Below are 26204 nucleotides of genomic sequence, written 5' to 3'. Positions count from 1 at the left end.
CGTACACGATGCCTTTCCAGAAAATGCAGAGAGCATTCTGCTGAGAAGGTACAACAGGGACTATGCGGTATGCTGAAGAGACGTCGAAGGTTGCCACGACACAACCGGGGGGCAAGGTGAGGATTAGTGCAGCAGTTTCGTCGAATGTGCCCCAGACCATAGGAAAATCATCTGAGTTGATCGCGGCATTGACGGATTGAACACTTGAGAGGTTCCAAGGGTAAGATAGGTCCTGAACGATACAAAATTTGCTTGAGTGAGGCTTTGGGACCAGTCCCAGTGGAGATGTACAAAACGGGCCAATTAAGTGCTCTAGGTCTGAAGGGCTGAATCCGACAGAGTATCTGCCAGCTGCCTGCTCAGATAGTATGTACAAGTCAATTATGGAAGGGTTGAGTAAGGAGGATGCGTGATTTTCGAAATGTATAAGTACTAGTTGGTGGTTCCGTGACACCAACATTAAAGCCATTATGTATACCGTCAACTATATGACGCCAGTCATCAAAAATATCGTATTTACGGAGGAGCTCTTCCACCCATAGGTGGTCGAGTGGAGTAACCACGATGCGAGGATCATCCATGAGCTTTGCAACTCCCGGCTCCGTGGGATGAATCTCCGCACAGGCTGCAGGAGTGGATGTTCTTGCATCCAGTGCCAAAGGTACAATTGGAGCCGTTGGCCCAGTTGAAACAATAATGCTTCCCGCTGGCTGTGGCAAGGGCATGCTTGCTTCTTGCACCGGTTGCAATGGGTGCGACAGGTTTGCCCACAACGGTGGTGTTGGCAGCAGTCAGCAGGTAAGTGACCGGGTGCCCCACACCAAAAGCAATGGTTCAATGCGAGCATGTGAGATTTCTTGCAAGGGGATGTTGTGAAGTCACTCAGGGCAGCTCATTTAGTGGGAGGGTTGGAGTGTGCCACCACAGGAATACTAGATGTGACTTTATTATTGGCTATCGTGAGGGCTTCCACATCTAGGCCAGCCAAGTTGTGCTCATGGTTCACATGAGCTAATTCTCGCTGTTGCACATCGTAGTGCATTGCAACTGACCAGCCATGAGTGCAGGCGATATCGAGCATGACAAGATGATGCGATACTAGGGCCGATGCCCTGTCTGCACCCCAATAGTGCAATGTTCTCTCCTCCGCCACTTTCGCTGCACCAATCCAATCCACAGTCAAAATAGACAGCTCATTCAAGCGATCAAGGCCTTTGGCAGTAAGCCCATCCTGAGTAAAAACAAAGGACGAGTCCTCGCCTCGAAGGTGGGCTTTGGAGCGCACTGCGTGCATGAGTGCCATGTAAGGCACATAGCAGTACAGTTTGAAAGCCTCCTCCACCTTAGAAGGTATGGCTGCAACACGGTGTATCAGAAAACGAAGTATGTGAAACGGTACGGAAAAGGGAAACATGGTGCAGAAAAATCTGCCGAACGGTGGTATTTGGCGGACAGTACAGTGCGACATGGTGCCTTCGGTAGCATACCGAAGCAGATATCGAGAAAACGAATACGGTATGCACCCGGAGCAATACGGAAAGGGTGCGGACGCGATGGGAAAATAAACTCACGTAAGCTCAGGGCACTGACTTTGTGCCCTGGTTGAAGTGCGGGCAAAGTGAGCTTCCTAGACTCTTCTTTGGCGCTAGATAGGTTTGCACGAATACAGTTGACAGCAGTGGAGTCAGCGACTAACGCTTGATGAGGAATGGAGGCTCTGGCCGGTAATTGGTTGCCGTGAGCACTCCCACTCTCAAGCTCAGCGATCCTCGCCCTTAGCGCAGCAATTTCATCTGCGGGCTGAGCAGGAGGATGCCTTTGAGGTTGCGTAGTATTGGATCCTGCTGGAAGTGCGGCTTGCTGCTGATGCGGTTGCTGACGGACTTGTGACGCTGTTTGCTGCGCCGGAGTTTGGGAGGTCCAAGCATGAATGGGCCTCGGGGCCACAGAACCACCGGCATCAACGGATGATGATCCAGCGGCAGATGGTTGAGTAGAGGAACTCGGCCCAGAGGGACAAGCACCTTGAGTGGACGGTGGTGTTGGAGGGACATTTGACGACCCGTTGAGCTGCAGACCGAGGTGCTCGTGCATAGCTGGGGGGGGGGGGGGGGGGGGGGGGAAAGGGAATGTAAAAGAAAGCAAAGAACAATAGTAAGTACGAGTGAGGATGCGCGAGCTATGCCGAACTCGACGCTGATGGACAAACGAAGAATGAACGAAGAAGAAAATTGCACGTCCGCTCAGCTGGACGTGTGGTGCCGGGATACTCCGGCAGGCTATGTAACCCGGCACCTGTACATTGACAGTTTATTCCAGTTTATTTCGTCCTGCTCGCTCAAAAAAATAAACTGGCGAAATAAACTGTTATTGAGTAGGGTTAATATTCTAGCTTTGTTGCATCATTGTCATTTGCTGTTGTCGTCGTTGTCTCGTCTAGTAATTTTCCGCGACTTTCTTGCACTCCATCAATGTACTATATTTCCTGGTACCACTTTCAAAAATTTGTTGCCCTACATAGACACTGCAGCACGCTCCATGGGATATAGCCACACTGCTTTCCGATTTGCATTACAGCATGCACCACACAAAGTTTGTCTTAGGAATTCGAACGTCTGCAACTTTAAGGAGCGCCATGTTCGGGACATTTTAACTGTTGATACACAGTTCTCTTACTGTTGTCACTCCTGCATATTGGATTCGCTTCACCTGCCTGGATAGGTGCGACCGAGTCACTTTGTGCTTTATGCACAATCTGGAGGTGGATGAATCGCTAGTAATAGTGGTAAATCCTCTCATTATCTTTCTTTTCTTCGAGCTCGTTCCAGAGTCCATTATGTCGTGATGAGAAATACATTGTGCTACGAGTTTTCCTCGATGAAACTTGATGAAACAGTCTCGTCTCGTATTGTCATTATAAGATCTGACGGGCTGGAATCTGGTTTCGCCGAATAAATAAACAATCAAACGCGCGCACTGATAAGCGCAGAATTAACCCAGTATCATCATGATTTATTGAAAGTACTGCCGACAGCCGTTATGAAGAAGCATAGACAAGGTCACGATCGTCAAGTGTAAGAACCATCGAATAATGTCGGCAATGCTCGTCTTGGATCATGACATCGTCCACTACTCTACGTGAGTGGAACAGGCTTCTCTGGAAGATCTTCAGTCGAAGACAAGGGCACTCCGATACAAAAAAATTGTTGACAATGTCCTACGGACGAGAATAATATCCCCCTTGATAAGCAAAATTGCGCAGTGGAAGCATTGGACAGTTGAGGTTGGTTGCACTGAGAGTACGTAGAGGGGAAGGCGAAAGGGACGTACCAGCAAGTGAAAACACTGAGCGGGAACATGGTTTATGATGCCCCCTGTCTTGAGAATTTGCTCACAGGCGTGCACATGCCCTGTGCTGCTGAGAATGTGACCTTACCCATGTCTTGAGGAACATAAGTGGCTCGGTTCCAGCGAGGGAGGTAGCTATGTTCGTCCCATGAAAGCCGCTAAAACACTGCGCCAAAGCAACCATTGGCAACAATGGCGATAAAATTTCAAGTATTGAGGACTATCGGGAGATTGAAGGCGAGAAGCTCATCTAGAAATACCATCCTTCAGAACTGGAGGCCTCTTAATTACCTATTGTCGAGAACGTAGAAGCAAATTTTATTGGCATCAGTCTTTAGCGCGTTCCACAACTCCAAGGTTTGCTTCTGAAAGAGAGGCTGAATGGGGACCGTTACCTGCTGTGGCCCAGATTCTGACAGGAGAGACTCTTTGCGCATGAAGAAGGTAGCATAGGGAAAACGAACATCGGAATCTTCTTCAGCAGCATGTGAGCTGCTCGGACATGGACGGTACTTGACAAGCTCCTCAAGTCAAGTAAGCAGTCGAGAGCCAAAGCTGTTTCCCCTATGCTATGGTGAGACATGTCCTGAGTTCAAGATGCGGCACACGTACCTGATTCGCGAGAGGAACAGATACTTGAGGATCCGAGTAGCGCATTCCTGCTTGATGGTGTTAGTAAGACCAAGCAAACACAATGTGTCGGTGGAACATGAACAATAGAACAGAGATGTGACTGCATAGCAGAGTGCTCTGGCGAGAGAGGTGTGCACTCCCTCACAAATAGAACAGCATGCGTCTGCATAAGACTTCGACGATACAGGTATGGAACTCCTTACAATAAGGTAGCTGAGGTGTAACGGAGAGGGTGGAAATAATGCTCACCCCCATAGTGCTCTCTTGGTGGCATTTCCACCTGGCACAGACTCGTTGTGTGCAAAGGCTTTTCGACCACATCGTTGATCCGCGCCCGTCCTGCAGTAATTTGGATGATCGCCAGGTTCAATGTTGATACCACGAGACATTATCAAGTTTACGTCTATAAGAACCCACCTCTGCACTGGAATATTAGACTACTCACTGAAACGCAGTCACTCGCCCAAACACCTGCCGGTAGTCGAGCACGTGTTCCAAGTTCTCCATGATTGCTTGCTGGCGGATAGCCTTCGTGATGCAATATTGCACCTCGACATCGAACGGGTTGGTGTTGAGCGCCTTAGTGTCACGCTGCCAGTCAAGCTCGGCTTGCTGTGCGTGGTCACGGTGCCACTGCGGGAGCCCTATAATAGGTGCGACATTTGACTGGCGGCGGAAGCCGTTTTGGATCACATCTGAGTGGAAAAATACCTAGAATTAACAATTGTGCGTCCTTGGGACGTTGACAGCTGATTCGACCTGCACAGAATTTAGGTTGGCTACTTACTGGAAGCTCGGGATGAGCAATGCACCTAGGCCGCAAAGTGGTAGGTGTCCTCGTCGTTCTTCTTGATTCGTGTACATTCGTATTGATAGCATGGTGTTCCCAGGCCTGCTGCACGAGCTCAGGTGTTTCAGTACTAGTAGTATACGAATTTCTGCAAGTAGCCCAACGTGGCAGACATGTCGAGTGTGACAGGTTCGGTAAGCCTCAAAGCGGCCGTCGTTTAGAGGTTCCAATGCCAATGCGAGAATGCCTTGGGGAGAAAGCTGCAAGTGTTAATGTTGTAAGCGTTTTAAGTGTTCAGTGCTGGTAGCTCAAGTAGGGTCGGCCATGGCATTTTTGACGAGACGCGAATGTGCGGATAGACAAGTAGATATAGTTCGTGGCAAACGGCCGTACCAACTAGGAAGACTGCACGTCACGGGCTGTGTTCAGAACTTGATCAGCGGCAATTTACGCGAGTCAGCGCATGGTAGCTTGATTGCACTGTTGAAAGGAGCAAACATCACCATTCGAAGTCGGCACGTTGAGGCTACAGGACTGTCCTAGTAAGTATGGTTACTACAGTCGCAACGATAGCCCCTAGCATCAACATCGGACAATCACATCCGATATGTGAGAGAAGCGAGAGCATAAATCGGTGATGATCTAGTCTGTGGCGCAGATTCGGAAAGGAGGAAATCTGCGCACATGGAGAAGGCACTGCTGCTCCGCGCGGAGAAGCGTGGAAGGGGAAGAGTCTTCTTCAGTAGTACATAGACCCTCGGATAAGGATAGCGCTTGACAGGTTAAGTTCAGTAGGCAGTCAAAAGTTGACGCTGTCTTCTTTATGTTACAGTGAGACATGGCCTGAGCTCATGGTGCGGAGCACATACCTGATTCATGTGAGAAAAAGATGTTCAAGAATCCAAGTAGGACTAGTGCGCCCCTTGCTTGACGATCGAGTCATTGAGGTATCGATACTGGCAAATGGTTGTCAAGCGGGGGATGTTTGCAGAGATACGGGAACTGCTTGCTGAGATAATTTGCGAGACACATGCTAGAGAAAACAATGCGGTGGAGTTGGATGGGCGTCTCCGAGTCTCAGAGATATTTCTTGCCGGCGATGGAGATAAGGGTGGGTGAAGAATGATAGAAATGCGGGATCGCTCGATACCAGATGTGATGCTGAGATGTGGATGTCGATGAAGAAACTGGTTGTCAGACAACGTGACTCGGGCGCTTGATCTGCACAGCAAGCTGCATGAGGATAAAGCAAGGAAGACGCACACGTACAGGACTTGAACAGCAACCTCCCTCTAGCTCTAGCGAGTATCAAACAATAAGTCCATTCCGTTTCAGCTTTCATTCGTCCTGGACGGGTGTGTTCTGTGTGAAATCAAATACCTCTGAGTGAGTGATGGCGTTCGTTTGGTGGGCAAGAGCTGAAATTGTCCCGCTCCTATTAGGTGAAGTTTCCGAACCAATATCATGTCTTCACGAGTCCCTGAAAAGCAAGAGAAATCAGTGACCAAGCCTCTCCAAAGGATGCAAGGACACACCGACCCCGTCTTTGGCGTCCTACGGCTGCCCGATAACCGGCGGATTATCACCTGTTCATTGGACGGCACACTTCGAGTCTGGGACTTGGAGAGCGGTATGCAGGTCGGGAAGGCCTGGATGGACGAAGGAAGTGGATTTGTGAATTCCATAGCACTTTCGCCGGACGGCAAGACAGTAGCAAGTTGGAGTGAGGATGGTACAGTGAGATTGTGGGGAGTTGACACAGGCAAGGTCATCAAAAAATTGACGGGACACACAAATGAAGTATGGTCTGTGTGCTGGAGTCCAGATGGAGGACGAGTGGTGAGCGGGTGCCTCGGTGGGACATTCAGAGTATGGGACGTCGAGAGCGGAAAGATAATCCTGGGACCAATCGAAGCAGTGAAAGATGACTGGGTGGAGGCAGTTTGCTACTCACCCGATGGCACGATGATTGCGACAGGCACGCAGCTGAAAGTCTGGGATGCCAACACAGGGCAATTGCTCAAAACATTCGACTTCAGAACTTGGTGCCTGGCATGGATCTCTGACCAAAAGACACTTATCACCGGGTCATACCGCAATATCGCCGGCACACCACGCTATCAAATCAGGAAAATTGACACCGCCACCTGGACCGAAACTGCTGTTCTGGAGGGACACAATCATTTTGTCACTGCTATTTCACTGTCTCCGAATGAACGCATCCTCGCAAGCGTATCACATGACCAGACAGCTCAACTATGGGACCTAGAAACCAATCAGCCCATCGGACAACCCTTCTACCATGAAGACTGGGTGAACTGTGCAACCTTTTCTGTGGATGGAAGGTCGCTCGTCACTGGCTGCGACGACAACGACATATACAAATGGGATGTCTCTGCTATTGTCAAGGAAGCTGGCCTGGGTCACCTTCTATCAGACAATGTAAGCTTGTGTGCATTTCATCCTCAATCACACTGACAACGGGTGATCCTTTCAGGTGGTATGTTGCATCAGGTCTCTTCAACAGCCTTTCTCACTCATCTTCATTCATCACAGAAGCCAGGCAAGAAGCCATTTAACGTTAATGTATGTTATGTGTCTCTTGACCTTTTGCATGACCTTGAATATCTACATACTAGGCTGATCCACGACGCCGAGCCCCGCAAATCAGAGGCGCTCGTCGACTACCCCCAGAGTTTTTCGACGATGTACGTGGTTTCCATCTGTAATCTCATGTCCCCTTTGACCATTATCTTATTAGTTCTCTACCTCCCGAGGACGAAATGCCACCACCCCACCAAATCAACGGACTCTCCTCGGTCGATTACCTTCCTTCATGCGCTGGCGCTCCAATTCACGCGGAGCAACCGAACAGGACACCCCGTCCAGATCCCACCCTCGTAGCTGGGCTAAAAACCTCGTGTCCGGGAGACAACGCAGACAAGATGGATCAAACATCCAGTTGCGAGAGCTACCGGTAGTTGACGTCCCGTGCACCGCTGGCAAGCGCGTACGTTTTTTTCCACCTCTATTCTTCTTATCACTGACACGTTTTCACGCAGAGGGACTATCATGCAAGAGGGAAGAAAGCAGCCAGCTCCTCTCGACCTCCCAAGATCCATGTCATGCAGCAACCTACTGGCGGAGCAACCCAGAGCACACCCCCACCATCGTCATCACAGCAAGCCACGACATCAGCTGCAATTCCTACAGTCTCCACTACCGCGGCGGCGACTGGAACCTCGCACGTTGATATCACCATACGCGGGGCTGGATGCTGGACGCGGTTCTGGCTCTGGATCGGTTGTATTTCTATCGAAAATAATCAACTATAGGGAAGAAACATCTTCGTGTACCATTATCATTTTCTACCGTCTCATCTCGTTATCTATAGCTCTTCTACCCTCCATCATTGGATTGTATTTCCTACATGTTCTGCTATACTTGTCATTCTTTTTTTATTACCTTACGTCGGTCCAGCTTGGTTCCACTTCGTACTGTAGAAGCTGAACACTTAGGCTCTTCTACGACTCTTCTACAATACATCAATTCTGACGAACTTTTTCGGCGAAACTTTATGACCGACTTCAATCCCTCCGCCGTGGCGCGTGGCGTCGGCAAGGTCATTCGGGAACCTACGATTACAACTCTCGAGTCAGACGTGCAGATTTCAACTTACCTCCCTTTTGTGGAGGTGGTCCATGAGCAAGGTTTCGATGCCCATGTTTGGGATATTGTACTCGACAAGGAGAGGATGGTGATTCTTACCCTACCGAAAAATGAGTCTGAGTAAATCCCCCTCCTTCCGAGTTAATGAACCAACAATCTCCCTCGATGTATTAGATCGTCATAACACACGCGCAGGGCACCTTTTTCAATGACAAGACTGCTCAGTTCTGAAGGCGAAACCCACATGACCGTAGACTGGTATGGTCAAGTTAGCAGTGCACGATGCTGACTTGCACGTCATGGCATTTGGTATTAGCGCACACGTCAAGTACTACACGATAAAAGCACCAATGTGAAGTGCCCACCCAATGTTGCTCTGGTACTCCGCTATGAGCTTTCGTGTGCGACCTGGAGTGGAAGGCTGGGTTGTCTTATAACTGCTCTCTGCCAGGGAATGACTCACTGGAAATGGTGTGAGAGATAAAGGGAATCAGAAGATATACGTGACTTGTCACAGCGCATGCTGGCATACTCGAACCATGCAGGGTAAAACCCAGATCTGTGCCAGCCCAACACATACAAACGTGCCATCGCATGCCAACAAGAGGCGGGTTGAAATGTGGGAATAAAACCACAGGCTTCGCTATCGATGCAGTCAGGTCAATTGGTGTGAAACGGGTCACGTTTGGGTTCTGATAAAAGGCAGGAGGAGGGTGACATTCTGATTCCTGAAAGTACGTCACTTCGAGCCTGTGCTGTGACGGTGAATTTCCTCGTTCGAAACGCTTCTTAGTAGGTCCAAGAACTGAAGGCACCAAATTCCCACACCCCGCGAAAATGCCTCAAGTAATACAGTTGTAACCAAGTAGTACTTTTCCGGCTCCCACAACCATGATCTCCTTCTTCGACCCTTTGTATCTTGAAACTACTCCTGGGTCACCGAGTCTACGTGCAGGTTCTGTCGACGGCAAGATAGACGATCTCTACCACTCCGGAGCAAATGGCCCATGATGATTATATTTTGGTTTTTCTTGACAACAACAACTTCGTCTACAACGCCTCCTGAAGCGCTATCGATCGAGTCAATCCCGCAAACACACTCGACGTCCTCATATCGCAACATAATCGTGTGGTGCCCTTCGCAGATTCAGATGGTGCGGAATCAAGATCGTCAAGACGTGGACGAATATGAGCGAGAGCGTAGTTCTCATGAAGCCCAATTTGTCTACGTCTTAACCACCCTGTTTCCCTTCACCCAATTGCATGGCAGTTGGACCATTGCTATTCCACTATCATTCCTTCTATCTATCGACATTTTGCGTTGGGAGTCCCCAAGTCCAAGCGTTGTTCTGCTAGGGGAAGGTAGTTCCCACGGCTGGTCTGGTTGTCCGAAACACCGTCTTTTCCCTTACTGCCTCCACCTGCGAGCTGCTGCGAGATGAACTGGCAATATTTGGTGTTCTGTCTCTTGTGCTTGAGTCAAGTTGGTCTCGCCGACAATGGCATGGATATGTCCACGGACGGTCCTATGGATCTTGCCGTAGGGAATATGCTTCCTTACCTGCACTTTACGCCAGGAGACAACCGTGAGTTATATTTTCCGAGTACATAAAACGAGCCCTACTAACAGTCCGGAATATAGTGTGGTTCCTTGGCTGGGTTCCTAAGAGCTCGGGAGCCATGATTGGCACATGCATCGCACTGTTTATGTTGGCATTGATCGAGCGCTGGATAGCAGCTTGTCGAGGAGTGATGGAATATCACTGGCGCCAGCAGTACGCCCCTTTCCTTCTTTTGCATGGAACCTCTTTCATGAATGAACAGGGCAACCATCATTGCCTCCGATGAACTCAATACCCTTCCGACTAAGTCATCTTCTGTGGGATTCATAAAGCGCTTCACGCCCCCTTTCATTCCCGCGCATGATATTGTTCGTGGAGTCATGTTCGCAGCGCAGGCGCTATTGAGTTACCTATTCATGCTAACAGTCATGTACGTTGCGTCGCTCTCCTCGTTCGCTGATGTGTTGATGTGTTGGACATGGACAGGACGTACCAGCTGAGTTTCATATTCTCCCTGGTGGTGGGGCTCGGAGTGGGAGAGACTCTCTTTGGAAGGTTTAGTAGCATTGGGCTTACGCATTAAATTGATGGCATGCATTCGTTTTGTAAGTATAGAATTATAATGCCTGCAAAGGATTGTATTCCTCTTGTTGTTTGGTTACCATCGCGCATGTCAGGCCAGCTGGGGTACAGCCTGGTACAGTGCAATGCGGGCAACTCGGAGTTACTTTCTAACGTAGTATCACTTGCCCCCGAAACATGACCGGGCTCGACGGGTAGAAGTAGAATTGTGTGCATGGGAACTGCTCGCGCGAGACAGGGTAAGTAGAGAAGTCACTAAGTCAAATTGTGAGACTGGATTTCATTCTATCACCACTTATACATTTCCATACTACTACTATTTTACTCTAGTTAACGTTGTTACATCATATGGCTGCCATTGGCTGGTGCATCGTGAAGATATCTGAGTTACGTGCGTTAATACTACGATAGCATACCCCGAATTCGTGGTCGGTACATGCTAGAGTGAACACACGACGACGACGGTCTGCTACGACTTGCCCCATCAATTTTTCTGTGGCCCGTGCTCATTTTCTTGATCATTGAAGTGGTCTTAAGGTATGTGAACAAGAGTACTAGTGAAAATGTTATTCCGACTTACTAATCAGGCAGTCGATGAAACCGCAGCGCAGTGCCGGTCTGTGCTAGTGGTCACCGCCTTGGCTATCACCTCCTTACTACGACAATATGTCTGCTCCAACCGTTCCAAGTAGCTTGCAGATTTACAAGTATGTTTGACAAACCTGATCCCGCACACTGAAACGCATGCATGAGTTGCTACAGCTCATACGTCGAAGACCCCATATGGCAACGTAAATTCACCATAATCTGGTGCTCTGGCCTGGCGCTGGCTGTGGTCGTTTCTGTTCCCAGCTTGATTCTTGGTTTGAGGAACGGGCGTTCCCTCAAGGGCATCGCTGGAGTCTCAGAGACCAATGGATATCGGTCCGCGTATGGGTCAGATGGCAAGAAGCCCCCGCCTATCCGACGGCGAAGTCGCAGATTAGTTGGAGCTTGGAATGCCCTTATCTCACCGACGTACTGGTCTCCTCCGAAGCTTGGATTAAATCTTGGACAAAGTGCGCGTCGAATGTGTCATAATACACCAGAGAGACTGACACGTTGTAATATTCAGTCATAATATTGTTGGCGTACCTCGCGGCTGTACTGGTCTGCATCATAAAGGATGTATCTCTTATTTCAAACCCCAATAGAGCTGGTGAGTCAGCCACACTCACCGTTGAACGAGAGGAACTTACATGAGTCACGTAGGATTTCTCGCTCTTGCACAGTTCCCGGTCGTCTTTTTATTCGCAACAAAAAATTCAATTCTGTCCTTACTGTTAGGACCAGGGAATGGCTACGAGAAACTCAATTTTATGCATAGGATGGCGGGAAGAGCTATGTTCCTTGGTGGATGTATTCATGGGTCCTTGTGGATACGCAACCACCTACAGTATGGACTCCCGATTCTTGGTCCGCAGAAAGAGACTTCGGGAGTAGCTTCGTTGGCGCTGCTCTGCATCATTGTCCTTACGTCTTTGAGGCCAGTCAGGATATTATTTTACGAGTGCTTCTTCGTTATCCAGTGAGTTTTGTTGTTTCGTATCACACTAAAACTAAAACATGCTGTAGCGTTTTGACATATGTGGCATTCTTTGTCACCATATGCTACCATACTATATATGCGTCACCGTGGATATTCCCTCCCCTCGCATTATATGGTGCCGATGTGTTATTACGCCTACTCCGTTATCGAATCAAGGACGCCACACTCACTGCGCAGGATGATCAAATGACTCTGGTACAAGCAGCATTTCAGCGTTATTTGATAACCTGTTAACTTTGCCTTTCACAGATCCGCGTCCATAACTGCGACGATGGCTGGCTTGCTGGTCAGCATGTCAGATTGCGTGTTTTCTTCTCCAATAGAGTGTTTGAATCCCACGCCCTCACTATTCTCTCCGCTCCGCCTTCCCACTCGTGCCTGACCTCCCCTGGATTCCTTCTTGCCGCACGAACCAATGGAGACTGGACGCGGGCATTAAATAACTATACCAGAAAGGAACAAGAACGTTTACAGATCGATGAGAAGCCCGACGTCGATTCATCTGCTTCCGTTCAGGTTATGCTGGATGGTCCTTATGGGGGTTCAAGTATCGATCTGGGTCGATACGAAAGCGTGTTCCTTATAGCCGGCGGGTCTGGCATCACATTCACTCTTGGTCTACTGGACGACATCATCGGTAGATGTGTAAAACTAGGTCGCAGTCAAGGGGAACGAACGAGGAAGATTGAATTCATTTGGTGCATTAGATCTTTCGGTAATTTTTTGCAAGGACGATGGACGTCATATCAATCTGATCCATTTTCACAGGTCAGATAGAATGGTTCGCTCCGATGCTGGTGGATATTGCTACGGCAGCATCAGATAACTCCATTGACCTGCACATCTCTATTTTCGTAACGTGTCTTTGCAACCCGGAAGCGGTGCCTCATATTCCCAACTCCATTGTCACTCTGTCTCGTCCGTCTGTCCAGGGTCTTCTCAAGGACTTCATCAGTCTTTCGCCTACCTCTGAGAAGGAGGGTTCGATCGAGCCCCGTATTGATGAAAGCCAAGAGTGGCGAAGCTCAGGTGGAGGGGTCGCAGTCTGCGCCAGTGGCCCAGAGAGCTTGACAAGAGAAGCACGGAATGCAGTTGCGAGACTAGGTTTAACCATGAACATGGACGTGGGCGGTATTGCTTTACATACAGAGTTATTTACTCTGTAATGCTAAAGTGAATATCGGAATTTCATCTCGGTTGTTTGATGATGTAGTCTCTGTAATGCTAGGGCTAATTTTGGGGTTATATTCTCGTCAGTGATTCTCGACGTTTTCTGAATGCTTGAGCAGGGGCGGCGATGTAAAAGAAACCTAACCCTACAATATTGTACGACAGCCACGCCATGCTACTAGTACTTAGTAACAAATACGACCAGCCGCTTCGTTACAATCAAGGACAATTGAAGTCTAAAAATCCTCGTCTTCCAGTAAAGAATTATCATCAGCATCCCACTTCAAACAACCACCTGGGTGAATAAAATTGAGAGAGTAAATGGCGAGAGTGACGAAGCCGCCATCGAGCCAGACTATCAGCAATGAATTATCAACAGATTCCTAGCGAAGATAGTGCCGCAACTTACTGAAGTAGCTTTCAGTCGAAATCACTGACCCAGACCACCCATCGGCGAGCTCCACAGTGCGGTATACGGTCCTAAGGACGAGTTAGCATATCATAGCTGCTGATGACAAGGTCTACAGAACACTAACCGGATAAAAATGCAGAGGATGCAGAAGCTCATGCCGGAAAGCATACGTCGCACGTTCTTACTCATATAACCTTGACCCTTCCTGAACATGAAAGACTTAACACCGTAGCGGAATGGTGCGTTATATTTAAAACGCAAGAGAAACTCGGCCGCCAAAGCGACATAGACCACTATAGCAACTAGAGAGCGGAGGGGAGGAATAGTATCAGTGAGAGAAGTGAGGGCCACTCATCACGCACAAAGCTGGGCAACAATTCCTCCTAGTATAATGTTCCCGCCCTGTCTCTGTTAAGTGAATATCACAAAAATGCTGGATGATGTACATACCATCGTGGAGCTTTTATTCTGATTGACGGCTTCTGCAGCAGATGCGCCCCCGACGCTTTGTACAATCAAGCAAATAATATCCTAGATCGGCGGATATGAAGAATTAACATCACTTGAATGTGTGATACTTACAAAGGAACAAAAAATAATGGTATCTGCGTTAGATTAGTAACTTAAAGCTAGTACATAAGAATAACACTAACACATCTTTGGGGTCAGACGGCTGAACTGCGGTCCAAGTTGATTGATTATTTTGCCAAGGATGATAAAGTTGGCTGCAACTAGTGGGGTAGGTGCTATGACGGTGCCGACGAGCCTGCAGTGAAAACGTTTGTGTGGGCACGAGTGGTTCCTTCTACATGAACGCTTACTGCATCTCAAAAGGCGTCAAAAGCTCGGGGCTCCGGCTCGACCATAACCTGGCACTCCATCCCAATATTTCTAGTATGCCCGCAAAGGTTGCTGTGGGAATCATCCACCACAGTCTATACTTGATTGCCTGGACCAGGTGGAGGACTAAAAATGTCAAGTCATAACCAGTGCACCGTCAACAGTAGAAATTCATACCAGTTGAAATACTGTACAACATCACGAACTAAGGAAAGACTTCTGAAATGGATGTGAGACGTCCAAACATCATAACTCACAATGACACAGATCCATTTCGTAGGGGTATAGTTGTACGGGCTATCGCTGACCTGTTCTGTTGGCCACACGCTTGTTCATCGACGTCACGACGAAATAATATTGCGTCCACTCACGAGTCTGCATAGGACCGGCGATGGTCATCGTGCCAGTGAGAGAAGACATTGTGACAGAAGACATCGCCTGCAGCTAGTGGGCGTTGAACAGTGGGAGCTTGTATAAGCAAAGCCAGCATTAATGAAGGTCAGCTCGACATCGGACCGTGCAGAGTTTCAAATTAGCATCCAAGTTCAAGTTGTTAATGAAATACCTGCCAGATCAGCAATGCCATCGATGAGCTGTCATGGTCAATGTGCCCCCAGCTTGAAGCTTGACTTGTTGTGGGCTGACCAGTTATGTGCAATAGTGACTCCATATTGGAGTCAAGTACTCGCATCCAACCGCATACGAATATGCTCATGATTCGTGAAGTATCCAATGGATAGTACTACATGAGCCTGTATGACACAATGGCAAAGTGAGTAAAAATGTCAGTACTTGCTCGAGAAACAACAGCGCATACTAAGTATTATTATACCATTTGGTTTGAAATCACAAATGGCCGGTGAGGCACCCCACACATAGGCCCAATGAGGTGTCTGATATTGAAATGTTGAGCCTAATTAATGATGTTTCGGCGAATGATGACAGTCGCGCTGGCAAACCCAGCACATGCAGTACCCAGGTATGGTGCATGACGTCACCTCCGGGTCGGTTGCCACGTTAGTTGGGAGGACCTGCAGGAAGCTTCTCCGTCATGACTGACGTGTCCTTGATCAGTATGGATGCACGGACGGTTCATATCCTCAACAAATGGACATGAATATGTATGTGCTCGGGATCCGAGGGAGGGTGAAGGGCTCTGGGTAAGTACTAGTAGTAACATATGAGAGAATAGTCTAAAACCAGGACGGCAGCCCGGGGCGAGTCCGAATGAGTATATACTATAGGGCATCACAACACATGATTCGGTAGGTGCGAAAACAGGCATCACTTATTATAACATGCCAAGGATATGCAAGATAAGTGCCAACAATCACACAAGCTTGTAGATACTTGAGTCGAAGCGGTATGTGCAGAATGAGTGTGAGATGTCCAATGATGGTATTCGTGAAAAGATCGCGCACGGGTATACCGTCGAACTATGCTAATGGTGACTACTGTCTACTAGCAGCCGTGAACGTCCAGCCATTTCGTTGTAAAGTCCAAGGACAATATAAGTCTAAATCTAAGCTCGCACTAGCTTCTTCGTCTATGGATTGCTGTGAAGCATGAGCAGCGGAATCATCCCTCTTCAGCCAGATACCTGGGTGCATGACATTGAGAGTGTAAATAGCGAGAGTGACCAGGCCACCATCTAGCCAGTCTGTCGGTGATAGAGCATTGTCAGTGTATTCCTAGCGAAGATGGTGATAACGTACCGAAGTAGCGCTCAGTCGAAATCACTGGCCCAGCCCATCCGTTGGCGAGCTCCACAGTACGGTACACGGATCTAAAGGTGAATTGAGCACATCACGACTGCTAATGACGAGCTGAGTTGAACACTAACCGAATGAAAATGCAGAGGGAGCAGAATCCCAGGCCGTGAAGCATAAGGAGCAAGTGCTTACTCACAGGACGTTGACCTTTCTCCAACTTGTCAACATAGCGGAAGGGTGCATCATATTTCAAACGCAAGAAAAACTCGGCTGCCAATGTGACGTAGACCACAATAGCAACTAGAGAGCGAAGAGAAGGAATGTCAGTGAGGGAAGCGAAGGCCCATCATCACGTACAAAGCTGGGCAGCAATTCCTCCTAGCATGATGTTTGCGCCCTGCGTCTATGAAGTAAATGCCATACGAAATACTGGATGATGCACATACCATTGTAGCACTTGTTTTCTGACCAGCGGAGTGAGCAGCGGATGCGCCTCCGATAGCTTGTATGATCAAGCAAATAACATCCTAGAAGTCGAGGAGATATAGAGAATTATACACCACTTGAATGCAAAACACTAACAAAGGAGCAAAAAACAATGGTATCTGCGCGAGATCAGTAACTTGAAGCTAGTACATAAGAGTAACACTTACACATCTTTGGGGTCAGACGGCTGAACTGCGGTCCGAGTTGACCGATTACCTTGCCAAGGATGATAAAGTTGGCTGCAACTAGTGGAGTAGGCGCTATGATAGTGCCAACGAGCCTGCAGCGAAAACGCTTGTGTGGGCATGCAAGTGATTCATTCTGCACGAACACTCACTGCATCTCATAAGGCGTCAAAAGCTTGGGGCTCCGGCTCGACCATAACCTGGCACTCCATCCCATTATTTCTAGTATGCCCGCAAAGATCGCTGTGGGAATCATCCACCACAGTCTATACTTGATTGCCTGGCCCAGGTGGAGGACTGAAAATGTCAAATCATGAGCCGTGCACCGTCAACAGTTGAAATTCATACCGGTTGAAATACTGTACAACACCACGAACTAAGGAATGATCTCTGAAATGATGCGAGGCATTCAAACGTAGTGACTCACAAGGATACAGATCCACTCCGTTGGGACATAGTGGTATGGGCCAACACTAACTGGTGCTGTACACCGAACACTTGTTCATGGACGTCACGGAAAACATTGTGGCACTCACTAATGGTAACAAACACAGGGTCGACGGTCATTGCGACGGAAGAAATTGCCTGCAGTTAGTGGGTGTTGAAGAGTGGGATCTTATACACGCAAAGCCAGCCATTTCTACTAAACACCAGGCCAGAAGCTGTCGTGCCCGCAGCGTCCTCAAATTAGCACCCGTTGGTAATGAAATGGGTGTAGCCGACGGCCGATAAGCTGGGATGGGATTCAGGAGGACTGTCATGGTGTGCTTCCGGTCTGACTCTTGCCGGGAGCTTACGTGTTCCTTGTTGGGTCAACAGCTCGCGTCCAACGAGCACCTGAAGGAATGGATACAGACGTTTCCGTATCTGACGTGATAGAGAGCATGGTTCAAGACACCACAACAAAGTGTTTTGCTCTGAACTGGTGCTCGAAAAACAAGAACGTCTGTAAGTATGGTTTGAAATCATAAGCTGCAGGCGATCAGGGCAGAGTCTCTGAACATGGGTTTAGGTACATACCCAGCTGAGAATTGCAGTTGTTGCCGCAGTCACGGCTATTTATGTAGAAAGATACAAGTTTTACCAAGTACTTACATCCAGGCTCAGGAGTCTGATGCAAACGAAATTGGTCATGAAGTGGCTATCCGTCTTTGTGAGAGAAGCAGTGGACAAGCGTGTCGGAAACTTCCATACTAGGTGCCGCTCTCACCCTTGCCCGTCCACGTGCGCAGTCCAGACCGCAGTGACCATGTGCACCTGTGCCAATATCATGTGAAAACGTTGGACGTTCTGCCACAACCATGGCGTTGTTCTTGGTGACTTTCTGAGCTCTCGGTCATGTCAACAATAGGTAAGTTGTTACCATCGTACCCATCCTAACTCCAACGATTATACCGGTCGGCGATGATCAATGTCTCAGAGGCCACATTCAGCCAACTTTCTTCGTGTTCATGATATACTTAAATCAAACAGGAACAATACTCGACGAATACAAGAGCTCCCCCCGACCAACCGGGTCAGTTCTAATTCTTCCCAAGGTATCGAGTGCCATGAGGAAAGCTATCTTCGAAGGCAGAAATAGAACTGTGACAGGGATAGTAGGGACTCTCAAGTTGCGTAGCTCGCAGCATGGTCAATAGGGAGGGAGTTTAAGAGTGAGTGCCACTTTAATTGTGACTCGCTCCAGATCATCATCTCATCGAGGAATCATTCGAATGATCGAAAGGAGGTACCTTCGGAAGAACTGGCATTCACCGGCTGCCAGCACGACCTCTATGTTTTCATCAAGCAGGCTGCACACTCATGAAATAGTGGATATGGCATCCTAAATCTGACGCGACAGACATCATGCCACGACTAAAGTGTCTTCTCTCGTCTGTCACCAAGAAAACTGAATATTTGTTTTGTACGGTTTTAAATTACTGGCTGTAGACGCTCAGAGGGCAATTCCGGAGCTCAATTGAAGGGTATCTGTGATATATGTATGAGGCAATAAAGTAAATGTCCGGGTGAAAGAAACTAATTGTGCAATAAAATAAGGTTCATAACATTCCATAAGATGCAGCACGAAAACATGAAGACAAGATGATACGCCTAGTCAGTGAAACCGGACGAGATAAATAACTGGATATGCAATCAAAAAGTCAGGTTCCAATATTACTGTGATGTAGGCTCCGTTGCATCTATGGGGAAGCGAAGCCGGGCCAACATCAACGTATCCCATTCCTTGTCGTCAGATCCAGCATTCATCCGTACCGGCGATACTTTACTCGCGAACACTGCCTTTCGGGGTATCTCTTCGTATGAGGGGCCGCCCTCGTCAGAAGGGTACTCAGTATCTATGGTGAAGGTGCCCCATGGTCGACCATTCTCGCGGTCCGAAAAGACGTTGAAATAGGCTTGGCCATCAGGATGAGAGTGGCTCACGAACAGCGCATACTCTGGCGCACACAAAGTACCGACAACTGCCGTGACAAGTCAGTATGCCTTCAGCCATGAAAAACAGAGGTAGCAGGACTCACCTACGATGACGTCTTCTTTCTGAATGGGGTGACGAGGAGCATACTCCTTGATGATGGCATTGACGTTGGCCTTGAACCATTCCTTCGGTGCTGTAAGGTCCTCCATGAACCGGTACATTGTCGACTCTACATAGATATAGGCCGCCTTGTGGCCTGCTCGAAGGGGGAACGGATGACGCCTCGAAATGTGTTCCCTAAAAGCGATGGTTACAATTAGCCAGCCAAAAATACGAGTGTGGTGCACTCACGTATACGACCTATTATCCACCAGCCCGAAGGTCAACAACCCAGAGATGAGCTCAAGCCCCCTCTGCGTTACCGTGCGCCTCGAGTCGAACTTCTTCCCGATCCGAATAGGTCCCTCGGCGTACCCGCCCAGCGAAGGAATATTCGTGATTTTGCTTCCCGTTGTTTGTTGGGGCTGCATGGCATTAAAGAGCGTGATGAACTCCCCTTTTGGCGCAGAGAGATATCCTACTGCACCCAGCTCGACATGAGAAGGCGACCAAAGGGGTAAGGTAACTACCAACAAAAGCACAGCATCAGTTAGTGCCATGGCCCAGAATAAAAACATTTATAATGCAAGGGAAAAGACATACGGGAACGATGGAATCCATGGCCCGATTGCGCCAAGGACCTGAACCGCCACTCGTTTTTCCTCTCCATGAGGTGCTCATCCATTGGCAGGGGCAATTCGTGCCCTAAGCCAACATGATGCGTGAGACGCGAATGATGATGCCGGACCTCCTCCGGCGTGGCGTGTTCAACCGTTGACGTAAGATGCGACGAAACACTACTCATGGAATCGCTCAGGCTCTCCACCAAAGATAACCTGCGAGACGGCGTATAGGTCACAGTCCCTGAATATCTACCCTCAGGCATCTGCATAATCCCCGTATGAGGGTCCACGATGGGTTCCCAATGATGCGATGAATTATTGCATGGCCGTCCAAGCGGGTGGAAGGGTCTCGGTTGGGACCCACACGATGCTGTTGACGACGACTCCGCATCACTAGGTCCAGGTCTTCTTTCCTGGCGCCGTACCTAGATTCCATCACCTAAACTTGCTTCACTGTCCGGCATGACTTGAACACCATCTGGAGATGTCTCTGGCAGCTCAGAAGGAAGCATGCTGGGCGAGTGGTGATGCGGCTGTGACCAGGAACGAGCCTCCATGAGTATATCGGCCTGCACTGGGACAGGGGATTCCTCGATCCCGCCCTGGCGCTTACGGAAACGCTTGAGCGTCGCGGCTACATATGTAAAAGCAGGTCGTTGCTCGGGATCACGAACCCAGCATTCTTGTATGAGGGGCTCGACGAGTGAAGTGATGCGTGTGGAAGGAATCTCGGCGCGTTTATTTTGATCTGTGGATGCTGTCAGTGATGTGTTGATTTGAGGTAGGTCAGGACTCACCCAGGACGAAAAGCGCAACAAGCGTATCATCACGATGTCCATACGGAAGGTCGCCCATGCCAAGAATCTCAATGCAGCAGATGGAGAAGGCGTATACATCCGTAGCTGCCGTCAGCTTTGTGGCTCCATTCAGCAATTCTGGTGCTTTCCAGCGCAGCGTCCCGTCTACATGCACTCAGTCAAGGAACAGGGAAGAGAAACAAAATCAACGCACTCGTGATCGGCTTACCACTCCTCCTCGCCACCTCCCACTTCATCTCGCTCTGCCCAAAGTCGGAGATGACGCAACGCCCGTTGTCATCAACCAACACATTCGAGGCCTACACATTCAAGACTCAGACCTCGAAGACCTAAGCAAAGATCAACACATACCTTGAGATCTCCATGTAACACATTCTCATTATGCAAGTACACCATCCCCCTCGAAATATGATGCATGCACCGGAGAAGATCAATGTCTCCCTTGGCACCTACACTCGGAGGATTCAATGCAACCCCAGCGCTTGGTTCACTAACCCTCCCCTTCCTCTCCCTCAACCACTCCACCAAACTTCCGCCCCCACAATACTCACTCACGATAAACCACGGTTGCTCGCCTTGTGCACTGCTCGCGCCCCACATCTTCAATACATTCTCATGCCTCAGCTTCTTCCATATCTCTACCTCTTTTCTGAAGAGAGATGCAGGGGTGTAGGAGGAGAGGACTTTAATGGCGACACGCTGCCCAGACCACTTGCCACGGTAGACCTTGGAGAAGGAGCCACTGCCAATCAGGGTGAGTCGGTCAGCTTCGTAGCTGTTTGAGAAAATATTAACCGACTTCGCCAATTGACTCTGAAACGAGACTCACCGAGTTATAGTCCAAGACGGTAGGTCCCAAGGCACATCAACATCAACATCTTCCGCCTTCTGTACAGCAACACTACTCAGTCTTGTCATAGCCTCAATCCCAGTCTCCATGAACACTCTCTCCAAGCCCAGATCTTCGATCACCTCACTTCCTTTCCCTTCGCTAGCGTCCCCGGTCCTCCTCAGCGTTTCCACGGCCCTCCGCAGCGCTTTTAATGCCTCAGGTACTTCTCCAGGATGTACTTCCAGTACCTTCAACACCTCAGCATCATTGCGAGCGCTGATGACGGATTGGAGTGTGGCGTGGAAAAGAGCACGGTCGTGTTCTATATCTGAGGCGTTTTCGGCGGTGTGGAGGTGTTGAAGTTCAGTGAGAGGGGAAATGTGCGTGTCGTTGGAAGCAGAGGAAGAGACAGCATTGTTGTTCAGGGAGTGCATAGAAGGTGGGGACAACGATGAATCTTGTACCGGAGGATTCCTGCTCAGCCCCGACGTTTCTGGGAGAATGTCTTGCGGTTCTGGAAGCAAATGTGGCGCGACCCTTGGGGTGTGGTCTAGGGACACATGCGGGATCTGCATCAGCGGAGTAGCATACGAGGGTGGGGGAGTAAGCCCTTGCGCCTGGCGACCCGTATTAGATTGCCACTCCCCCGCAAAACGTTTAAATTCTTTGAGGATTCTGATTTGAATTGAGATCTGTCCAGGTAAACGTTGAGTTGATTCAGGATGTGGCAGTGAAACCCGAAGAGAGAACTCTAAGCAAAGAAAACGATACGCACACTAAACATCTGCATCGCATCCCCAAGTGCCTTATCGCATGCCTGGATTTCCTGCTGGATCTCGTCGCTACGCAGGAACCGCTTGATGAATGGGCGGCGATTGAGCTTTACGAGGAAGTTGTACACCTACAGAGAATCAGCATTGGCACTCGATGATTTCATCATGGAAGAGAGGGGTCTGTCGACCCCCAACAAAATCAAAGCGATGCAAACACTCACCATCTCAACACAATCGCTCAGCTTCCCGACAGGGCCTTGCATCTCCTCCGCCAGCCCCACAACACCACCATCCCCACGCTCACCTTGCTGGGCCTTCATATCCCTCTCAGCATCCGCAATCTCAGCGCGCACAGAAAAAATCGCAGTCGCACAGCGTTCGGTAAGGCGGAGACATTGGAGGCGGTTAGTCTATGTTTAAAACAAGTCAGTTCAATATCGAACACTGCTCGAAAAAAGAGTGATACTCACCTCAACTACATCCACAGCCTCCCACACCGCCAACAACATCCTCGCAGCTTCACGGAGCCCAGGGATAGGCGTAAGTTTGGAAACATCACCGAGGATCGTAAGAGAAATCCGAAGCATAGGCGAGACAGTTGTTACTGCAGATCTCACTGGAGTTTCGTTATGGGCGGTAGTACAAAAAATAGGGCACAATGACGAAATGAGCCAAATCCAACTGCCACGCGAGGAGGACTTACCCGTCAACCAAGCCTTCTCACCCGTTCCTACTTCTCTCTCCGTGCCCTGGTTATTCCCAGTCTCAGCCCGTTTCTGGGCACTGACTTTTTCGCTATTCTCCTGCTCGGCGGTGGCACGAGCAGCTTTCCCTCGTTTGCAAACTCATTTCCTGTTTCTGAGAGCTGCGCGAGCTCAGAAGGTGGGAGCACAGCATTCAAAGCTAGAGAAACATTCTGGAATGATAGCTATGAGGCACATCATCCAGTAGATTTTTATCATAAAAAAGAAAGAGGAAAAAAAACAAAAAATTTGAATCCCTTGGTCCACGAACACAAGACGATACGAGAAAGGTTCATCTTACGCACAATAAGGCAGAGAGAGAGAGAACACGAAATAAACAAAACTTACCTCTCTCGCCCGAAGCCAACTATCTTTGTGATTTCTCTCCTTCTCCCGCCCCTTTGGGCTTTGATGGCGAGTGAACTTGTGGCGCCATGATTCCGGACGTTCTTGTGGTGTAGGAGCGGAAGGCTTGACAGTGTGCACTATCTTGGGCCTTCCCCTTACCTTTCCCAGGAGACGTCAAGGGTGGTTTGCCTGGCGTGATTTCAGACCATCATATTTAGAGAGGAAGCGACGAGGGTGCTTACCAGGGGATGTCGAGGATACCGCCTTATTCGGCAGTGCAGGTACCTTGCCCTTCGCAGGCGATGACGACATGGCAACAGGAGAGACATTCAGGGACTCTCCATCCCAGGTCTCCATTGAGACAACGAGCTGTTCGTCCACTTGCAAGATAGTCTCGCTCGGGGACGCACTGGTTCCCAATTCTGCAAGAGGGGACGGAGACGACTTGGGAGACATGCCGAATAGCTTCGGCCAAAAGCTGTTCTCTATGTCATGATCCCGAATATCCTCTTCGATTCCTACACCTAATGACCTGAGGGTTCGCGGGAGCCTGTGTACGATGGGGAGTGTGGGTGAACCAAGGATGGCAGAAGGAGACTCGGGAGAGGACAACAAAAGTGACTCTTCGTCGCAGACACTCTTCTCACCGAGATCACGGATCTGAAGATCTTCGCGGGATATAGAAGGAAGGTCGCTGGATAAAGGTGGAAGGGGCGGATCTGCGTGCGACAAAGAAGGAAATGGAACTTCCCGTTCCACATCATCAAAGAGTAGACTTGCGTCTGATCGGTGCCTGGAAACTACTGAGAACGCGCTTCTATCGGAGACGACTCTCCTCCCTCTGGAGGGAGAGGCAGAGCCCCTCCTTTCGTTCGACGGTGAGCGCGACCACCACTTCCTCGGTACTGCCGTTCGGGGGCGTTGCATCTCCCGTGGAATTAGGGCGCTGATCCTGTAAGTGACGATGCAAATATAAGTATTCGTTTAGTTGCTTAGGCACGAGAGACGCCGGAGGTGACACACTCTCTGTAGGAGATGTCGGTGCCGAGGAGCATTTTCGGTCATCGTGGTGATGCAGAGTGAGTATGACAGATGGCGTAGGGGACGTATCACGACTTGTGCTTGCCGGCGACAGAAGAATGGAGTCACGAGGTGTGTTAGCAATCGTGCGCGCACTTCTCATGCTCGTACTCCCGTGTCCTCCACCAGGTGCGGGGGAATGGTACCTAATTCGGATGGGATACGAGCCTGTAGGAGTTCTGGTATTTGGATCGGTATGAGATAGATCGATGGTGCTATGCCCCGGGGAGGAATGCACACTTGGAATAGACTCTGGGGGTAGAGTGGAGAAGGATTGGTTCACATTTGCGAATGATAAGGGTCGGGTGCGGGTTAGCAGGGAATGTGAGTGCGAAGGTGACGACGAGGGTGACGAGCTGAGACGAGGAGAGGTGGATTTGCCAGGAGGTGTGCTCATCGTCAGTTGCTCACCATGGGTCAGAGTTAGCTAGACAGAAATGAAAGAAAACAAAGAAAAGAAAGAAGGATAATCGATACAGCAAGCTGGTTGCGAGGTATTATACAGATACATCAATACGCGGTTCATATGGTCATCGCATTCTTTGGAGCCCCGGCTTTAATTTTGAGCATATGGTGACCTGTTACCATTCCGGAATACTTCAGTTCTCTATGGCGTGAGAAAGGCAAGTCCCTCAGTAGCAAAGACCTCAACCACCGCTCGGTAAACCTATTTCCTGGTCATTCTTAAGTCGAAGGTCGCCGCCTTCGCGCATACCTGTTCTGCCGCGTTCGTGCCACTCCTACATCACATCAGCGAGCTACTCCAATCCACATCCCCGACTTCGACTTCCACGATACTACCAGTTCTGACGCCACCAACAAAAACCGCCGCTGCTAACTTGGGTGTGTAGTGTAGCATATCCTTGACAGTGTTCTGTTCTTTACATACCACAAAATTTTAATCATAAATCAACTTAAATTCTCGATCGTGCTTTGGTTTGCCGCAATATTCAAATTATGACTATCAATGACAGGAACATGTATGTAGGCACTGATACATAGTAGGGTAGTATGTACCAGGTGGAGCTGCAAGGTACGAGAGGACGAAAAAAAGTGGAATTCAACGAGGATTGAAGGGAAGAGATAACGAATGTCGACTACGAGCGTGATTGCAATCTGGCGTTGGATCTTGACACGGAAGTGCCGCCCGATCTTGATGCGCTGTTCCAACCGGCGGCGACAGCATAGCTGGGCTGCAGGAAGGAGGAGCAGGATGCAGAGAGATGGCGGCATTCACGGGCACTAGGATTCGAGAAAAAGGCAGAGGATGCTGTGCACAATAATACATGAAAAGAATTCGTGCCTTTCTCTGACACAGTTTGCGGGTCCAACATTTACTATGCAAATAACGTCAGTCGAATGGTACCAGGTCACACATCACCCTAGGGTTCACTTTTTGCTCCCGCCCCGTGCGGAACCAAGTCTTCACTGGAGTGGAGGATAACAAATGATCGATGATCGATCGATCATTGGTGTTAGGTGATGCATACGG

The 26204-nt window shown here is 49.2% G+C and overlaps 10 protein-coding genes across 10 annotated transcripts; 2 read left to right on the top strand and 8 right to left on the bottom strand.

Moving 5' to 3' along the window:
- Positions 1–892: 892 nt before the first annotated feature.
- On the bottom strand, positions 893–2094 carry EDB91DRAFT_1252851 (uncharacterized protein; the record flags this gene model as incomplete). The annotated part of the gene is made up of 2 exons (XM_041323569.1): positions 893–1356; positions 1488–2094. 2 exons carry the CDS (start codon positions 2092–2094, stop codon positions 893–895), a joined length of 1071 nt encoding a protein of 356 aa, XP_041172843.1.
- A 943-nt stretch (positions 2095–3037) lies between these two features.
- EDB91DRAFT_1338937 (uncharacterized protein) lies at positions 3038–5070 on the bottom strand (the record flags this gene model as incomplete). Its single annotated transcript, XM_041325642.1, has 9 exons — positions 4914–5070; positions 4769–4873; positions 4427–4692; positions 4231–4320; positions 3961–4098; positions 3640–3840; positions 3396–3483; positions 3331–3345; positions 3038–3217 (listed from the first exon to the last, which is right to left on the bottom strand). Exons 1-9 carry the CDS (start codon positions 4944–4946, stop codon positions 3038–3040), a joined length of 1116 nt encoding a protein of 371 aa, XP_041172842.1. The 5' UTR covers positions 4947–5070.
- Positions 5071–5480: 410 nt separating this feature from the next.
- On the bottom strand, positions 5481–6129 carry EDB91DRAFT_1158506 (uncharacterized protein; the record flags this gene model as incomplete). Its single annotated transcript, XM_041319702.1, has 2 exons — positions 5481–5590; positions 5641–6129. A coding segment is annotated over one exon (381 nt), but the record flags the coding sequence as incomplete, so codon positions are not given.
- Positions 6130–9721: 3592 nt separating this feature from the next.
- Positions 9722–10778, top strand: EDB91DRAFT_799406 (Ctr copper transporter family-domain-containing protein). The gene is made up of 4 exons (XM_041328437.1): positions 9722–10026; positions 10083–10215; positions 10265–10432; positions 10489–10778. The coding sequence occupies exons 1-4, from the start codon at positions 9879–9881 to the stop codon at positions 10583–10585; spliced, it is 546 nt and encodes a 181-aa protein (XP_041172840.1). The 5' UTR covers positions 9722–9878; the 3' UTR covers positions 10586–10778.
- Positions 10779–11085: 307 nt separating this feature from the next.
- On the top strand, positions 11086–13458 carry EDB91DRAFT_799322 (iron reductase). The gene is made up of 8 exons (XM_041328436.1): positions 11086–11121; positions 11172–11291; positions 11347–11642; positions 11699–11782; positions 11836–12151; positions 12199–12367; positions 12422–12887; positions 12941–13458. Exons 2-8 carry the CDS (start codon positions 11251–11253, stop codon positions 13336–13338), a joined length of 1770 nt encoding a protein of 589 aa, XP_041172839.1. The 5' UTR covers positions 11086–11121; positions 11172–11250; the 3' UTR covers positions 13339–13458.
- EDB91DRAFT_799301 (RTA1 like protein-domain-containing protein) lies at positions 13459–15309 on the bottom strand. The gene is made up of 12 exons (XM_041328435.1): positions 15164–15309; positions 14966–15097; positions 14852–14907; positions 14772–14799; positions 14576–14720; positions 14408–14520; positions 14337–14359; positions 14205–14285; positions 14117–14156; positions 13879–14056; positions 13752–13822; positions 13459–13697 (listed from the first exon to the last, which is right to left on the bottom strand). The coding sequence occupies exons 2-12, from the start codon at positions 15027–15029 to the stop codon at positions 13579–13581; spliced, it is 918 nt and encodes a 305-aa protein (XP_041172838.1). The 5' UTR covers positions 15030–15097; positions 15164–15309; the 3' UTR covers positions 13459–13578.
- Positions 15310–16045: 736 nt separating this feature from the next.
- EDB91DRAFT_1252846 (RTA1 like protein-domain-containing protein) lies at positions 16046–17544 on the bottom strand (the record flags this gene model as incomplete). Its single annotated transcript, XM_041323568.1, has 11 exons — positions 16046–16254; positions 16310–16380; positions 16438–16606; positions 16664–16703; positions 16753–16833; positions 16889–16911; positions 16960–17072; positions 17130–17274; positions 17326–17353; positions 17405–17460; positions 17514–17544. 11 exons carry the CDS (start codon positions 17542–17544, stop codon positions 16046–16048), a joined length of 966 nt encoding a protein of 321 aa, XP_041172837.1.
- Positions 17545–18650: 1106 nt separating this feature from the next.
- Positions 18651–23134, bottom strand: EDB91DRAFT_1310825 (uncharacterized protein). The gene is made up of 12 exons (XM_041325099.1): positions 23012–23134; positions 22763–22951; positions 22544–22669; positions 21766–22460; positions 21288–21711; positions 21130–21235; positions 20916–21080; positions 20592–20866; positions 20099–20543; positions 19748–20021; positions 19500–19693; positions 18651–19442 (listed from the first exon to the last, which is right to left on the bottom strand). The coding sequence occupies exons 1-12, from the start codon at positions 23126–23128 to the stop codon at positions 19135–19137; spliced, it is 3318 nt and encodes a 1105-aa protein (XP_041172836.1). The 5' UTR covers positions 23129–23134; the 3' UTR covers positions 18651–19134.
- A 455-nt stretch (positions 23135–23589) lies between these two features.
- Positions 23590–25271, bottom strand: EDB91DRAFT_1158429 (uncharacterized protein; the record flags this gene model as incomplete). Its single annotated transcript, XM_041319701.1, has 3 exons — positions 24739–25271; positions 23875–24530; positions 23590–23769 (listed from the first exon to the last, which is right to left on the bottom strand). Coding segments are annotated over exons 1-3 (1207 nt in total), but the record flags the coding sequence as incomplete, so codon positions are not given.
- A 301-nt stretch (positions 25272–25572) lies between these two features.
- On the bottom strand, positions 25573–26204 carry EDB91DRAFT_799152 (uncharacterized protein). The gene has a single exon (XM_041328434.1). The coding sequence runs from the start codon at positions 25943–25945 to the stop codon at positions 25622–25624; it is 324 nt and encodes a 107-aa protein (XP_041172834.1). The 5' UTR covers positions 25946–26204; the 3' UTR covers positions 25573–25621.

This window comes from Suillus paluster, assembly GCF_016628075.1.
Source record: "Suillus paluster strain FC165 chromosome Unknown EDB91scaffold_74, whole genome shotgun sequence".
Classification (NCBI taxonomy): domain Eukaryota; kingdom Fungi; phylum Basidiomycota; class Agaricomycetes; order Boletales; family Suillaceae; genus Suillus; species Suillus paluster.
Note: the sequence above shows the minus strand (reverse complement) of the source record. Positions and strands in the feature narration are given on the sequence as shown.